Source organism: Portunus trituberculatus, chromosome 37, assembly GCF_017591435.1.
Source record: "Portunus trituberculatus isolate SZX2019 chromosome 37, ASM1759143v1, whole genome shotgun sequence".
NCBI classification, from domain to species: domain Eukaryota; kingdom Metazoa; phylum Arthropoda; class Malacostraca; order Decapoda; family Portunidae; genus Portunus; species Portunus trituberculatus.
The window spans coordinates 13,233,580-13,251,748 of record NC_059291.1 but is presented as its reverse complement, the minus strand read 5'-3'; the positions used below and the strand labels follow the sequence as shown (position 1 = coordinate 13,251,748).

The window sequence follows — 18,169 nt, the reverse complement described above, 5'->3', positions numbered from 1 at the left end:
CAAATGGGAGTAAATGGTTCTATTATTTTGTAAAACTATTTCATACTTTAAATCATATACTTGATGGTAATGTTGCATCTCTTACATCTTTCACCGCCATTTTCATGCCTCCCTCCTCTGGCGGCCTCGCTGCACGACTTTCTCCCATCCCTATTCTGCCAACCTCTAACGCAAGAGTTAACGAGTACTCTCATTCATTTATCGGATTTTATCCTTTTCACTGGTAAACTCCCTGTCTGCTGCTTCCCATGAGGAACTCGTCTAGGAGACGTTTCAAGGCCCCTTAACTCTTTCTTTTGGGTAACTCTCGGCCCTCTTCGGGACTGGCATCTACATGGGGCTTTTTGATTAATGGCTTCTGTTACCATTGGCCAGTTCTCCCCACTTCCCTACAAAAAGGAAAATTAATCATCCTGCAGTTTAATTATTCTTGTTTCTGAGCTTAAAATCTCTTGTCCAATGACACAACACTATCATAATGAATGATATGAAACCTAGTGGTGAGGGTATGGGGAGAAGTAACTTTTACAACTACTTCACTTTAACGTTTATAATTGATGTAAAACTACTCTAATACATAAACTTGACACTTAGGTAGCACAAAACATCACTGATTACTTACCATGATTCTCCATCAAAGAATATTTTCTTGCCAACTCCAAACACATAATTCCTACAACATTATATGGAACTTCAAAACCTAGTTGTCTATGACCGTAACAGTGCATGTGAAAGGACCTAGTCCCTCATCTCTTACAGTCTGTTTGATTTGAACAAAGTAAGAGATCTTGCTTTCTCGTTTTTTATTTATTTTTATTTTTTTTTTATTAAATACTGTATTAATATCTCTTAATCAAATTATTTGACTGCATAATTTTGAAAAAATTGACTTTGCTTTCAGTAATGCTATATGAAATGTTCAACGATCAATATTTGCAATGCAAATATCAGTTAGTCAATATTATAACAATGAATAACTGATAATTTGCATTTCAAAAATCAGATAAACATTACATATCCTTTACTTGATTACTGCTGCTTTAGAATCTCCTTGTGGTTACATTCACATCAGTACAGCATTTTCTTTACACTATGAAGCCATTATAATAACTATAAAGAAGCCTTCCTCCCACCTCACTACTAGTACAATTTGGTACAAACTCAACTGGGGCAGAATCAGAATGTATTTGAATAAGTATTACACAAAACTCTTTCTTTCATTCACATATGCATCTAAATACACAAAAAACATACACACAACAGCTTTTCGAATGCCAGTGATAATAGGATATAGTATTCTAAATTCAAAACGAATGAAGTAATGTAAATATTGCTTCCTGTACTGAAGCAACTCTTAATTAAAAAGACAGTTATGCTTTGGTTATTTATTAAATACTGAATCAATTATTTTAATTTAATGCAAGTCACTTCTAGGAAAAAAGTATACACATTAAATACATACTTCTGTGTCTGCACTCTCAATTCAGACAATGACACCTATGAGGAATATTTAGACTAAATTCGGGTTTCATTCCTCCTGTCATTGCTGACCAGGAATTATTCTAACTGTTTAAGGTATACAAAATGGTACCCATATTCACAAAAGCACACTGATGGAGCTGTGCACTTCTTATTTCCAATCAATTAAAGTACTTGTGTTGAAGTCAAATAAAAATGGGGAAAAAAAATATATAAAAATAACATAGCCTCCTTAACCTAAGAATGCCTTAGTCCTACTCTCGCAGGAATGTTTTACATCAATGTCCGCCCGTTTGTTCCTGGTAGACTTCAATGACATCATCATTTTCCATTTCGAGCTGCAAAACAAAAAACACTGATTAAGACATGAGCCACATACATATCTGTCTATAAATCCCACCATACCTAACTCAATGCAATTCCTTGTACACAAGTTAAATCATGTGCACAAGATCAAGTAACTTTGCTAAGATTCTTACAATGAAGATTAAGAAAATGTACTATGGTTTCACAAACACAGTACTGCACAATGTACAAAGTGCAGTTTGTCATAATTGTGAATGAGTGTATATATATATATATATATATATATATATATATATATATATATATATATATATATATATATATATATATATATATATATATATATATATATATATAGACTCCATACTATATACTTATATTAATATCCAAATGGCTGTATAATATATATATATATATATATATGACAATTGATACCTATAAATCAGGTAATTTGTTCTAATCTTAGCAATACTAAGTTTGTAAAAATTTCAAATATATTTATCTTTTTATTTTAATTATCTTTTTTTACAATTTTTATTTTTACATACCGTAAGTGAAGGCTGGCGATGGATAATGTAAAAGAGGAGGGGAGAAGGGTGGGGAGGAGAAGGAAGGTCACTGGAGGATGAGTTACCATCCATGAAAACGTCTTTGTAAAGTTTCTCCGGTTGATTCCTGTGAATCCACTAGTAGAGTGCTGTGTCTCACTAACACTTACACACTCACCAGATTCCTTATTTTTTATCACTAATAAGCCTGTTTGGTGCCATAGTATGTTTCTAAATGGAAAACTACCAAAGAGAACGCAGAAGAATGTCGTTTTCCTCAAGACTGCCGCAGGACTAGGGATGCACACTGGCGTTCGGTATACCAGTATTACCAGTCATACGGTATCAGAACGATACAGCGGCAGCTGTGAGAAGGGAGATGACAGAGCTTTGTATATGACCAAATGTGCACCCGTTTCATTACCAAATATTTTCACCATTAATAAGCCTTTGGTGGTATATAAGTTTGAAAATAAAAAACTACATATAGAATGCACGAGAATGTTATTCTGATGACTGCAGCAGCACAAGTCACAAATGGCGGAGGGGGAAGGGAGACGCCAGGGAGCTTTTATTTACAACTACCTGTGTGGACGTTCGACTATCATGTACTTTTTTTGAGTACAGAAACTCCTCTACTTACGAACATTCCATACATACGAACAAACTTTTGAAACACACAAGTCCAAAAAATTGTTTGAAAGATGCTAGCAAACTTCAAATTTCCTGGGCGCGAATATAGTTCACGAGTCTGCCACGCCGTGGCGCTGCCGCGCTCACTCAGCTGTGCGCATCACTCACCTGCCCTCCCGCCATAAACACGAAAGCATCTGTTCACTGTGACCTCGTGTACCGCCAAGTTTTGTGCCATAATTTGCTTTACCTGTGCATCATTCCATAAAAAATGTCAGGTGTGAAGCGAAAAATAAACGGTGAAGCCAGTGGAAGTGCCAAGAAACGCCAGGCTATAACTTTAGAGGTGAAAATGGACATCATAAAACAGCTTGAGAAAGGTGAGAAAATGTCTGATGTGGCACGAAAATTTAATATGAATCGGTCAACTGTAGGCACAATTATTAAGAACAAAGAAAAAATAGTGAAACAAAAAAGGCAATGGAGACCCGACTTTGTATATACGAACAAATGGAGTTACGAACAGCCTCTCGGTCCTCATTATGTTCGTAAGTCGGGGAGTTTCTGTATTAAATAGAACTTTTGCATTTGAATATTGAAAAGTTTGAGTATTTAGACGTTCGAGTATTGAGTCTCCACTTTATATACAGGCAACCCCTGCTTAATGAACGGGTTACATTCCTAAAAAAAAAAAAAAAACGTTCATTGCGTGAATTTTTGTTAAGCGAACCAATTAAAAGAAGTTTGACCCCTGACTTGAACTTCCATTGAGAGTAAACAAAGCGAGAGTGCATCATAGTACAGTAAAAGGTTTAATGAAAGTAAAAATTATGAAAAACATTTAAGCAGTCTAATTTAAGACTAAGTCATTATAATGTATACTAATGTATGTAAGTAACTTTATAATGTTGATGATCTTAAATTAATGAAGGGAGGGAGTGTGGAGCGGGAAAAACGCTAGCCGGCAACCTGTGGAATGTAAATAAAGGACGCATCATTGTACTGCATACAAAACTCATGTACCACATTTCCACAAGGCTTTCCATTTTATCCATTGCAGAGTCACGAGTTCGGGTGGTTCTTTTAGCTTGCAAGGAAGATACGATCTCACCAGCCTTCTTAATAGAGTCTGCTGACTTGAAAATAGTAGAGACAGTAGATGGAGTCAAGCCATGGTAGCAAGCAATGCTATTAGTTTTCTCGCTTCTCTCGTGTCTGTGAATAATATCCACCTTCACTTTGAGAGTGAGACTTCCTGGTCTTCTTAGCAACTCTAGGCAACATTGCAGGGCTGGTTGCAGGGAGGGAGAGCAAAAGGGGAAAGACACTAACCGGCAACCTGTGGAATGTAAACAAAGGGCGCATCATTGTATCACATACAAAACTTATGTACCACATTTTCACAAGGCTTTCCATTTTATCCATTGCAGCGTCACGAGTTCAGGTGGTTCTTTTAGCTTGCAAGGAAGATACTGTCTCACCAGCCTTCTTAATAGAGTCTGCTGACTTGAAAATAGTAGAGACAGTAGATGGAGTTTAGATGGTGGCGAGAAATGCTATTAGATTTCTGGGCTCTCTCGTGTCTGTGAAAAATATCCAGCTTCACTTTGAAAGTAAGAGACTTCCTGGTCTTCTTAGCAATGCTAGGTGACATTGCAGAGCGTTTTGGTGGTAAGTTGAGAGAGGGAAGACGAGTTGCTGCTGATGCTGTTATTGTTTTGAACAGGGCGAGTGAGTGGTGCGTGGTGTCCACGAGAAGCGCTGATCTATTCAAAAGCCTGTCGGCGCCCGTGATACGACGATGCTTTCAAACTTGGAAAAATTACCTGATAAAACTTTGTTAAAGCGAGTTTGGTGTTCGTTAAATGAGCGGATGGTAGTAAAAGGAAACCTTTATTGTAGCGAAATTGCATTGTGTGAACCTTCATTAAGCGGGGGTTGCCTGTATATATATATATATATATATATATATATATATATATATATATATATATATATATATATATATATATATACACAGTGGTACTCCGACATACAATTTTAATTCGTTCCATGATGATTGTTGTATAAAAAAAAAAAAAAAAAAAAAAAAGTATATCAAATCAATTTTTCCCATAGAAATTAATGGAAATATAATTAATTCATTCTTGTGATATGAATTTATCCACCCTCCGCCCCAAAAAAAATAAATAAATAAAAAAAAATAAAAAATAAATAAAAAACATGCTTTAAATACCAACCAAATATACACACACATATATACACGGTGAACTCAATTCTCAAATACGTAAATACTCAAACTATTCAATACTAAAATACAAATGTTCAATTCAATACTCGAAAAGATACTTTATAGCCAAACGTCCACACCCGTGGTTATAAACAAAGGCTCCATGGCATCCCCCTTACCCCTCCGCCAATTGTGACTTGAGCTGCCATGGTCATTCTATCTGTAGTTTTTCATTTATGAACTTACATTAACACCAAAGGCTTATTAGTGATGAAAATATTTGGTAATCAACCGGCCACACATTTGGTTTTATACATAGCTCTGTCATCTCCCTTCTTGCAGCTGCCACTCTACCATTCTGATACCGTAATACTGGTATACCGATGCTGGTGTGCATTCTGCCAGTCTTGTGAAAAATAACATTCTTCTGTGTTCTGTCAGTAGTTTTTCATTTAGAAGAGGCTTATTAGTGGTGAAAATAAGGAATCTGGTGCGAGTGCAAGCATTAGTGAGCCACAGCCCTCCATTAGTGAATTCACAAGAATCACACTACGAGTAGGAGAAACTTTACAAAGACGTTTTCATGGATGATGACTCATCCTCCGGTGACCTCCCTCCTGCTCCCCTCCTCTTCTAAGTTATCTATCGCCAGCTTTCACTTACGGTATGTACAAATCAAAATTGTAAAAAAATACATTGAAATTTTTATAAACTTGAGGTTTTGCTAAGATTAGAACGAATTACCTAATTTATACGTATCAATAGTCAAATTTTTCAAAACTCGAACAGCCATTAGTTACCCTATGGAACGAGCTCAGAGCTCATTATTTCCGATCTTCGGACAGGCCTGAGACCAGGCACACACCACACACCGGGACAACAAGGTCACAACTCCTCGATTTACATCCCGTACCTACTCACTGCTAGGTGAACAGGGGCTACACGTGAAAGGAGACACACCCAAATATCTCCACCTGGCCGGGGAATCGAACTCCGGTCATCTGGCTTGTGAAGCCAGCGCTCTAACCACTGAGCTACCAGGCCTTTGTGTGTGTGTGTGTGTGTGTGTGTGTGTGTGTGTGTGTGTGTGTGTGTGTGTGTGAGAGAGAGAGAGAGAGAGAGAGAGAGAGAGAGAGAGAGAGAGAGAGAGAGAGAGAGAGAGAGAGAGAGAGAGAGAGAGAGAGAGAAACTTACTGCTTTAGGCGTTTCCTCATCGTTAATACGTCTTCCATCAAAGAGGAAACGAAGAGATGCGACTGGAACTCCCACGCGTTCACTATAAGACTTCTTTAGTTTGCCCATTTGTGTCGTCATTTTCACCCTGAAGTGAATCTCATTGGAATCCTGTGAAAGAATAATAGAGTTATTTGCAAACCTTTCAGCCAGTGTCTGGTTGTGAAACAATTCAACATGGCACTAAGAGACCAGAGTTTCCTTTAAATAAGCATAATATACAAGTTTCCTTCACTATTCAATGCCTCATTATTCAATATATAGATTTTCCAATTGTTATGAATTTTCAGTTTTCCAGGCTTGTGTATCTGAACTTTAACCATTCAAATGTAAAAAGAAAAGGCACCGCGATTGCATTGTCATCCACACCATAGCCACCACCAATTGAAACTCATTCCCACTAGATGTAAGGATAATTAGTGAACAGGATATTTCTTTTTTTCAGTTGCTGATCCACAGGCCTGGCACTGGAGCAATTCTGAGCCACAGGTATTATCAAGATCAAGATCAGTGTTTGTTTTGCTAAAATTAATTTATTATAGAGTATTACAAATGATATAAGCATGATACTTTCCAAGCAGCCTGCAACACCTAGTGCTGATGAACTGAAGGATAAAATACCAAGGAAAAGCTGATCTTTAAGAGAAAAAGCTTGAAATTGTTAAGTGCCATGAGGGAGCTAGGGAGTTAACTTCACCAGAACCCAGCAGTTGCCTCAATCCACTATTTCCATCATCACCAAACAAACAGCAAGTGTGAAGAAAGCAGGTGAGACAGCCTCTACATTAATGGCAAAGGTGCTAATGTAGGGTGACCAGACGTCCCTGGTTTACGGGGACAGCCCACGATTTCAGTGAACTGTCCCCGGCTACTGCTGTCCCTGGTTTTCTGTAACTGAAAGATCAGAACCTAGGGGTAGGTTTTGAGTGCTCGCGGGCATATTGTTTGAGAGTGCCTGCGCATGCGTCGCCCGGGGTAGAAGAGAGGAAAGAATGGGGTGCGCGGTTTTGCGCCGCGCTGGTGGACCCTCAAGGCTCAGTTGACTGCTAGACACAGATGAGAAAGTACACACACTCCTCTCTCTTGACTAAAGTCCATTCATCCAAAGAATCCAGGCCAAAACTGCTAGTTCGGTTGGCAGCCCTGCCCACCCCCGCCGCCACTAAACCTTCCCGACACTTAAATTTTCTTTAAGTACATTTATTTTTCTTCACTTAACTCTATAGATATACAAGTTTATAGCTTGAAGAAAAATAAATGTACTTGAAGAAAATTTAAGTGTCGAGAAGGTTTAGTGGCGGCGGGGGTGGGCAGGGCTGCCAACCGAACTAGCAGTTTCAGCCTGGATTCTTTGGATGAACAGACTATAGTTCGTTTTATGACTCATTGGCAGTGCCCAGTGATTGTTATACCACTGAAGATAGTTCCTGTTTTTGGGTTGCTGAGTTTCAGCGTTGTATGGTTGCGGATTTGCATATGGTTGAGCCATTTTAGTTAATCATTACCAATACTGTGGTAGGTGTTAGGGCAGACCTGGGACAGTGAGCAAAGACTCAAAGAGGGACAAGACTCCACAATGTCTCTCTCCAAAAAAAGGAAATGCCACGTTAATGATAACATTCTAAAAGAATTTCCTTTCATACAGGCAGGTCATTTCAGGTCATATTTCATCAGGAAGAGATTTTTTTTTTTTCTTTGCAACTTGGGTAAATAAGGCAAGAGAAACTTTTGATTGCTGGTTTAGAAATGGTATGGATAGTGTCCCAATTTTAGTTTTTCCAGTGCAAAAACGTGTTTTTACCTCCCTGAACTGAAAATGTCCCTGGAATTTGTCTCAGAAATCTGGTCACCCTATGCTAATGAGGAATAGGGAGCCAATAATAGAGGAAATGGAGAGACCCTTAATAAGACTGTGGACTGATGACCAGACAATTAAATGTTCAAACACCAAAATCAGTAGTTTTCTTAAGTCACCTCATTAAACATAGCTAGCAACATCCAGGCTCACACTCAGTAGGATGCCAAATATTTCTCAGGTGCTCAGACAATCTAGGGGCTTCAAGTCAAACAGGAACACAATAGAGAGACAGATGCATTATCCCTCAGAGGTTTCCAGACAACACTACCCATCTGAGTATTCTTATAAGCCTACAGGACACTAAACCCCAATTGTGGTTTGAAATAAGCCATCACCATGGTATTTAATAGTACTGTATAAGAAATCCAAATTAAATATTCAACAAAATGTTCTGCTTCCTTTTTCTTTTCAAAATTATATGGTAAAGATTACATATAATAAAATATTTCCTATACTTGGACAACAAATGGCCAGTAATTTACTAAAAAATGATCTCCAAACATAATTCTTCTCTCAGCACTAACAGTGTCTTTCAGGCCAGTCTTATAAACACTTCTGTGGATGGTGAGAGGGAATAGAGCACACAAAACATGTCAAAACAATTTCTCCAATTTTCACCTTCTTTTATCTAATAATAAAGCTTAATGCAACTGGTTACATCAAAGGGTCCTGCTTAGTGAACTCTTGATATTAATGATACATTGTTTTCACTAAAACCATTAAATTTTCTACATTGCATGTAATTCTGTCAAGTAATCAGAAGTGGTGCAACCATTCAGTATAAGCTCCATGTACTGAAATGAATAAGTTATTCACCAATCACTATGTACAAATGCCATCTACAAAACACAACAAACAAGCTACATGCCTTAGAACTCCATTCACAGGAGCAGCACCAGCCATAGCTTGTCACTCATGTCAACAGGATGATGGTCCACAGGAACCAGTCTCTAGACACTAATGCATAAAGAATAAAAATCAACACCGCCCCAAATCTGCTAGACCCTCCAAGTTTAACTTCTTAAAGAGACCAATACAGAGAAAGAATAAATGAATCATGTGTGCTGCTGACTATTAATAAAAATGAACTTTGATCTTAGCCATCAAACTGCATGAAACCATAGGCTGATGTCAGCATGTTACTTGTTTTTGGAAGTGTTGTCACAAATGTTTATAGATTTATTTTTCTCTTTTTTTTTTCCCTCCCTTTGCCTTGTCTTATCTACCACAATACACATAATGATGTTTTCAAGATTCATGTTTCCTGTATGTGCATGTGTTGGATAGATCTGTGAAGTAATGAAATGAATTTTTTTTTTTTATTTCATGTGATATTGTATCATAACAAATAATTCCAGCCCTTGAGAGCCACACAATAAGAGGCAACAGATTACAAAAATAGCAAAGATCAAGACTGGGGATCACAAGAACATTAGGAGACTATAAAAGGCCAGTTGACCTACTCAAGGTAGCCCCTGTGAACCTAAAAACAACTAATACTATACCATCTATTGTTACTGTTCATAAATCTATCTAGCCTCTTCTTGAAAGAATCTATAGATTTAGCACTTACCACATGAATGCTGAGCCTATTCCATTAGTCTACCACCTTACTGGTGAACCAGTTCTTCCCTATCTCTTTCTTGAATCTGAATTTTTCTAACTAATAACAATTCATTTACATTCTACCTGGACCATTAACTATGAGTACCTTACATCCCTGTTTTGAATTCCTTGACCAATTTCATGTACCTCAATTAGGTTTCTTCTCAACATGCATCTTTCTAGTGAGTATAGTTGGGGGCATTTTAATCTATCTTAACAGGCTAAGTTCCTAATCCCATGTATCATCTTTACCATTTTGTCTATGGATTCTAACCTATTTATATCCATCCTGTAGTATGGAGACCAAAACCAAACTGTATTATCTAAATGGGGCCTAAGGCTAAATAGTGCTAAAATTACCTTCATTTTTCTGTTGGTGACTGTCCTGGAAATGAAACCTAATATTCTGCTTGCTTTATTTCTAGTGATGATGCACTGCTTTCTATATAGATCCTAACTAATCAACACCTTTAAATCCCTTTCTGAGTTAAGTTTGGCTAATACTGTGCCATTTACAACATATCCATTATTGGTATTGTGTAGACCTACGTGAAGAATGCTACACTTACTTGGATTTAAGTCCATTTGCCATTTTTTGCCTAGTCATGCAACATGTCTAGTTCTCTCAGTAATATCTTGATGTCTCGCCCTGAACATATCTGTGGCTGTATCTTAAGCGTCATCTGCGAATCTGCTAATGTTACAGCTGATCTCAGTGTTTAAATCATGCAAGTCAATTAAGAAAAGAAGTGGACCTTACACTGATCTCTGAAGAACCCAGCTAATGACTTTCCCCCAGTTTGATTTCTTACTGTTTTATTGTTTTGTTCCTTGTTACTGAGCCACAATCTAATCCAGTTGTACACCCTACCATCTATCACATTTGCTCTGAAGATGTCTTTCATGTTGTACTGTATTAAATGCTTTACTGAGCTCAAGGTATGTGATGTCATAGTTATCATAATTATCTGCTGCTTCGTAAACTGTCCTATAAAAACTAAAAAAAATTAAGACAAGATCTACCTTTGGTGATGCCATGATGAGTTAGTAATCAATTTATGAAATTCTAAGTGTTCTCAATTCTTCTTTGCTTAGTCCATTGAAAAAAAAAGAGGGGTTACAGTTGTGTAAAGGTGGTGACACACTAGCCCTTTATCCATCATCTTTGATAATTTCCGTCGAGTTTTTACTGTTCTGTCAACTCTTTCCGCCGTTTAGTCTGACAAAATGCACTGATTTCCTTTAGCATCAATCTATGGTTTCTAATCAACACTTTTATAATAAAATGTATTTTCTTGTTAATTGGAATGATGCTATAATCTCAAGTTAATAGAATCTTGATAAGTAGATGTAAATATATTTATTTGTATGTATGTATGTATGTGTATATATATTATATATATTCTAGCCTAGCAGTGAAAAAAGCAGTTCAGTTGTTTGTTTACATTTTTCTGGGACTGCAACATTCCAAGGCAAAACTTCCAAGTAACAATTGGCCAAGATGAGCATCTCTGGTGTTTATGAGTGGACAAAGCTGTCTGAAGAATTTCTCACAGTGAGCATTAAAGGCCAAAAATAGCAACGGCTTGCTGGGGGTGAAGGGACAGCCATGTTTGCTTACAGTTGACAAACGCGACAAAGGCAGATGCGAGCTTGTGCGTGATGACGAGCATCGACAAAAGTTGACAGTCTTCAGAAAGCAGACTGAAAAAGCTGATGGAAAAGTGGTAGTGTGACACTGCCTAAGTGTGTTCAATTATAACAAATGTGACAAATATTAAAAAATAAAACACAGTAATTATATGCAGCATATTTGCAAATAATAATATATATATATATATATATATATATATATATATATATATATATATATATATATATATATATTAGAGATGTACCGATGTATCGGTATTGGAATCGGCGGTATCGGCCCATTTTTTAGGTATCGGTATCAGCTTATTTTATGCCGATAATTCCGATACCTAAAAGGAATTTACTACTTAGTGATATACTCGATAGGTATAAGATATTGATGATACCAAATTAATATAATACGGCGTATTAACTTTCCATGGTGATTCCAGTATGTCATAGAATACTGTTTTCTGTGTTAATAAGCCACAACCTCTAAATTGGACGTGTATGAAACGCGTATAGGCTGAACTCCAGCATCCTGTCACACGGTTGGTCATGAGTCACCATGCATTCTCACTGTCTCTCAGTCAGACGCTGCTCCTCCACCCACACAAAGTTCACACAGGTAAAAAGCTTATGTTTTTCAACTATAATCTAAGAATGTCAAACTTCAGATATTGAGAATCCAACAAAATGATTTGGATATATATATATATATATATATATATATATATATATATATATATATATATATATATATATATATATATATATATGTCAATATCAGATATTGAGAATATATATATATATATATATATATATATATATATATATATATATATATATATATATATATATATATATATAGTTAGGCATTTTGCATTATTGTAAACAACAGCATATTCATATTTGATTTATAATTAACAGTGCTAGTGCTAGCCTTTTCCAAGATATCATACTGGAATAGGTGGAAGCTCGAATTATATATGTATATTAATTTTAATGCAAGTTTAATTTTTGAGTTACTTGTGTTAACCTAAGGATGTAAAAATTCCATAACCAAGAAAGTAATGATTCTGTTTTGTAATCATTTGCATTGTGTATAATTTGTTGCATATTAATTATTTAAGATCATAGCAATACACTAGAAATTTAGAATAAACTTAACTTTTTTTCTATCTAATTGAAAAGATTAGGTGAAAGCTCATGTTTCTGAATTGGTCTACTAATGTCTAATGAATTAATATCAAAAGATGTCAGATTTAATTAAAGAGAAACATACACAACAAAATGAATTTCTTTTGCTAATATTTTGTTTGTTTTACAATTTTAATAATTTTAGAAATATTTTTGATCACCAAAATATCATCAATAAAATAAATAATGAAAATGCACAAGACCAAATGGTCGCTAAAGAAGTAAGAAGTAAGAATTTAAAATAACTGACAAGAATCAGAAGACTGAGAAGATATTCATTCCAATTACTGAGTAATTTACCTATGCAAATGGCTTCAAAAAGCTTCTAGAATTGCTCCTATTTCACAAACGTTCTCAGAAGGACTTACAGCATCCCCCAAAACAAAGCCTCCCATCTGATAATGCTCGCCGTCCACCAACTCATCCTGGTGTCCAGTGCAATAATCACTATAAGTAGTAGTATCAGTATCGGTGGTATCGGTATCTGCCCAATTAGGTGGTATCGGTATCGGAATCGGCCAAAATTTTGGTATCGGTACATCTCTAATATATATAATATATATATATATATATATATATATATATATAATACTCTACTGTATGCATATTTCCTTGTGTGCTTCACATAAATAAACATGCAGATGATTTATTTGGATAAATTACTTGCTTGGCACGAAGCTAGTCACACTGGGTTGCACGTGAGATGGGGAGAGAAAGCCTGATGTTGCACAATAATATGGCACCACTGCAACCTCCATATCATACTGTGGCTGTGCTGCATCAAACTGCATGCACATCAAGACAACGCACACATACAAAAGCAGTAACAGATCATGTGGCTGCATCACATAACCATATCATCCAGAATATGAAGACAAAACACACACACACACTGTTCTAGGCCATGAGGCAGCAGTAAAATAGATTAGCATGTTTTCACTCCTGGTAAAATAGATCCCTAAGTTATTTTTTTGATAAATATTTCCATTGCTATGAAGGCAGGTAATATAAAAAATTACACAGATTTAAGTTAGGACAAGGTTACAACTTGAACAACACGGATTGTGATCTCTGACCACTGTCATCAGTGGAAGCACCATAAGTAAATTACCCAGAGAATGATGTCTAGGAAAAAGTTCTGAATTTGTAGACTGCTGTGTCTTAAATATTCAGACTTTTGCATTTTTTAAACAATCAATTATGAACGAATCATTCTAAATTGCTTCTACAAGTGATGGTAGAAAATTTCAAAATGACTTAACTGATTAAAACAAATTAATCTATGTTAAATCTATGCATTATTTTCAATATTATGTTTCATTATACAAATATTTACTGGTAAAATGTCAGGTGGATCTATTCCAAAGGTTCTCAGATCTTTTTCTTGTTAAGAACCCCCTGAGTTTTAAGACTATCTACCTGAACCCCCAGTAATCTGACATTGAACAGAATATTAATTTTATGACTGACACTAACTCAATATGCAATGGTATACTGCTAAGAATATTATCAGATAGCCATCTAAGCAGCCCTGGAAATCTTGTGAACCCCGAGGTTGAGAACCACAGGCCTTTTCTATCAGAATCAGTAACATAACCTTAAAAGCATATTTGCCAATAAAACCATGACCTCTTCCTAAAATTTATCCACTCAATTAAATGATGTACAGTATATCTCGCCTAGTAAGTTAACCTGGACGGACCAATAAACCACTCCCTCAGCTTATCCCTGATAATGGTTGTCATGACATGTTAGATCTAGACTTAATAATGATATCAACAGATATCTTTTCTGATATAATCATGTCCATTTATCAATACTTGAGGCAGCACTGAGTTGTACTGCCTTGTGTTACTAATGGTTGGCAAACTGTGGCAGCAAACAAGCACCTGAGAAAAATCCTAAATGCAAGCTGATATCCCAACATAAGCCATCCTGCACAGTAGTTTAACACTGCCACTTGAACCACTGCTCCCCCCAGTTCCCTGAGCAAGTCTTAATAAAACCACAAGAAATACTCCTACCTTAGGGCAAGATAAAAGTAACTACAGTTTGCTTTCACCAAACCTAAGTATAGATGTCAATGCTTAAAATGACACCATAACAAAGATGTTCTAAACATAGGCCTACTGCAGTTAATGTCAGCCAAAACCAATATCTTAGGATGGTAGTACTCAACCTGACCTAATATACAAGCGAATACCAAGGCTCCAAGACACCTGCAGGGAAATGTGTTGCCGGCTTTTTACACGCCTGAAACAAAGGATCCCCAGGGGAAAAAATATCTAACTTGGTCACAATCACACAATAAACAAAATAAATAAAGAAGTATTAAATAACATGCAGGTCAGTAAATGGTAAACCAATTCCATTGATAGCAAGATATCAGGAGCCACAACACACGGACATGGAGAAACAATAGGCTTTGCGCGGGCATCACCCTGGGCTGGCCTCCCAACACGTGCCCCGGCGCCTCGCTCTCCCTGGCCTGCGGCGGGGCGCCACCTCCGCTGCCCCCTGAGATGAGGGCGCCGCGTCTTGCCCCTGTGACCCATGCCACTACACTTGAGATGAGCAGTAAGGTTTAACTCACCTGGCCCACCACTTTAAGCTTGATGTACTCGTTTCCTTCCCCCTCAGGTTTGGCGTCCTGCGGGAGGAGTTATAAGTCATTAATTTTCCTGCTAATATTTAGGAATCGCTGCGCTTCTCATTAGCTAGCATGCTGTGTCAGTGTTTATGCAAGGCGTGGAGAGCAGGTGTGGGAATGGTGAGGATGTACTTACAGCGTTATCGGACATTGTTTAGATGTGTGTGGAGTCGCGTGGGCCACCCAAACAACGAGAAGCAACTAGGACATCCGGGACACCGTCCGCAAATATGGCGCCAGCTTTTGCCGCCAAATTTGAACCAGCCGCCGCCAATACACAACACTGGTGTTCTCTGTCCTTCAATAATGGCTCAGTTTGGAATTGAATTTAGCATGCAGATTAATTTGTGAATGTTAGCAGGCATTATGTTTATGATGAGACACACTTTCGTATACTTTATTCCGCTTTACATAAATCCATTTTCTGTAATTTCTTAGGAGTCAATGAAATAGAAAACGGAGAAGAATGTTTTCCTCTCTTCATCAGTTGTCTTCCTGGAGTAATCCTAGTGTTATTCCTTTTTTTTCTTCTTTTAAATAACATGTGTATTGCGACTTTCTTTTAGATGAGCTGGGGTTTGAGACGCGGCAAAGCAGAGAACAAACCGAAACTTCTACACTATCGTAAAAAAAAAAAATATATATATATATATATATATATATATATATATATATATATATATATATATATATATATATATATATATATATATATATATATATATATATATATATATATATAAATTAATTAATTGAAATAAATAAATAAAGATAAAAAATAAATATAGATAAATAAATAAATAAATAAAACGGGCACGAAGTTCATAGGCTTACTTCAGACGTTGTCCTGCTGCTATCAAGCCTCTAGGCATAATGCATCTAATAACCGGGAAAAAAATGCCATAGATGAAATGTTTATGTAAGTATGAGAACTAATGTTCTTGTGTTGAAAAATTTTCCTTGTATGAAAATATTAGCCATACGTACTGACGAATGCACACGATCACTATCTTTTACCTATTAGATCTGTTAATATAAATAGTCTAAAGCTAGCTGTGATCCCACTAAAGTTAAAAGCTCTTAAAGATATACTGCATCTAATCTCCAGTGAAAAGCATGATCCAATAAAAAAAAAAACAAGCCTAAAAACGATTCCTTGTTCTTAAATCCGTGTTGCGGTTCAGCAGTTTTATACCGCAGACGACTTAAAACTCCTCATAGCTAAATATCGAGTAGGTTGAATAACAAAAGGCGGCATAACGTCACAAAAGTGAAGCCAATGCGCTGTTGGTCCACTGCTGCCCCTGTCCCTTACACCCAAAACATTGCCGACCGCCCATTGAAAATATACATAGGAACGCCCGAGTTACGCTCCTTATTTTCCGTCTTACGTCCATGTTTCGAGGCTGCCTACCATATGTGACCTTAATAGACTCCCAATAGTCGTGGCACACTGTGCCACGAAGATTTAGACGCTAAATCATACATACAAATTAGATGATAGTGTTTTCCAGCTTTGGTGGACTTGGAGGAGAGGTGGGCAGCTGTCTTTGGGGCAAACGTATGACTAAACATGGTCATGTACACATGTGAATATATATGTGCATATATAGATGTAAACATATACATATACATGTGCATTCAAATGAAGGATGAATAAACTGTATATCAGGTGAAAGTTGGCCTTATGATTTATTTTTCTTAGTATACCAATGGGAATCGAGTTTTCAGAACTATAGTCCGTTCATCCAAAGACTCCAGGCCGAAACTGCTAGTTCGGTTGGCAGCCCTGCCCACCCCCGCCGCCTAAACCTTCCGGACACTTAAATTTTCTTCAAGTACATTTATTTTTCTTCACGCTATCAACTTGTATATCTATTGAGTTAAGTGAAGAAAAATAAATGTACTTGAAGAAAATTTAAGTGTCGGGAAGCTTTAGTGGCGGCGGGGGTGGGCAGGGCTGCCAACCAAACTAGCAGTTTCGGCCTGGATTCTTTGGATGAACGGACTATAGTGGTTGTCGCCAGGTGGCAGCACAATATGTGTCCCATTTGCTCTCACGAACATACCGGCTGTGTCATTCTGTAAACACAGAAATGCAAAAAGTCGATAGAATATATTTTTCTAAATAATTCCTTCGAAGTAGTAACACAAGCAAAATCAAACCCTATTCATGAACAAATGTATATAAGTTGATTTTCTCGTGAATTGGCGTTGAGCATTGTTTGGTCATATCCACATATCCAAAAGAGTACCTGCACCTTTGATCGGAAGTGTATTAATCTACTCAACAGTAAACATGAAGACAACATGTCTAAGTCACTTAACCCTAGATTGCTTTTTGTAGGTCCATGTGGACCGGTGGCCTTCCTAAATTTTAAATTTCGCGCCATAAATTTCCCGGAAAAACATTTTTTTTTTTTTTTTATCTATTACAGTTAGAATTTCGGAGTAGAATTGCTATACTTGCTATAATAGAATCCTAAAGGGCATTTACTTTCATATTTGTGCGATAAAGTTCAGTAAAATTTATTTATTTTTTTTTTAATAACCGGTCCAATTGGACCGGTGACATCATTCATGTCTGAGATTTTTACAGAAACCAATCTAGGGTTAAGAGTCCAAACCGCACAGATCAACTTACTATTATATGGAAACAGCAATTCTAATAAAGAATAGGCAACTCGAGTATTCTGGCAAGAGTGTTGCTGTCTAACCTTACCTGGGCTGCCCACCTGTTTAACTTAACAAACACATTGTGAGACAAATCACAGTAAGTTCTCTCTCTCTCTCTC

The 18,169-nt window shown here is 36.8% G+C and overlaps 1 protein-coding gene across 1 annotated transcript; it reads right to left on the bottom strand.

Annotated features, from left to right (window-relative positions):
* Positions 1-1,170: 1,170 nt before the first annotated feature.
* Positions 1,171-15,610, bottom strand: LOC123514229 (small ubiquitin-related modifier-like). The gene is made up of 4 exons (XM_045271942.1): positions 15,511-15,610; positions 15,318-15,374; positions 6,391-6,540; positions 1,171-1,817 (listed from the first exon to the last, which is right to left on the bottom strand). The coding sequence occupies exons 1-4, from the start codon at positions 15,523-15,525 to the stop codon at positions 1,758-1,760; spliced, it is 282 nt and encodes a 93-aa protein (XP_045127877.1). The 5' UTR covers positions 15,526-15,610; the 3' UTR covers positions 1,171-1,757.
* Between the last annotated feature and the right edge of the window lie 2,559 nt (positions 15,611-18,169).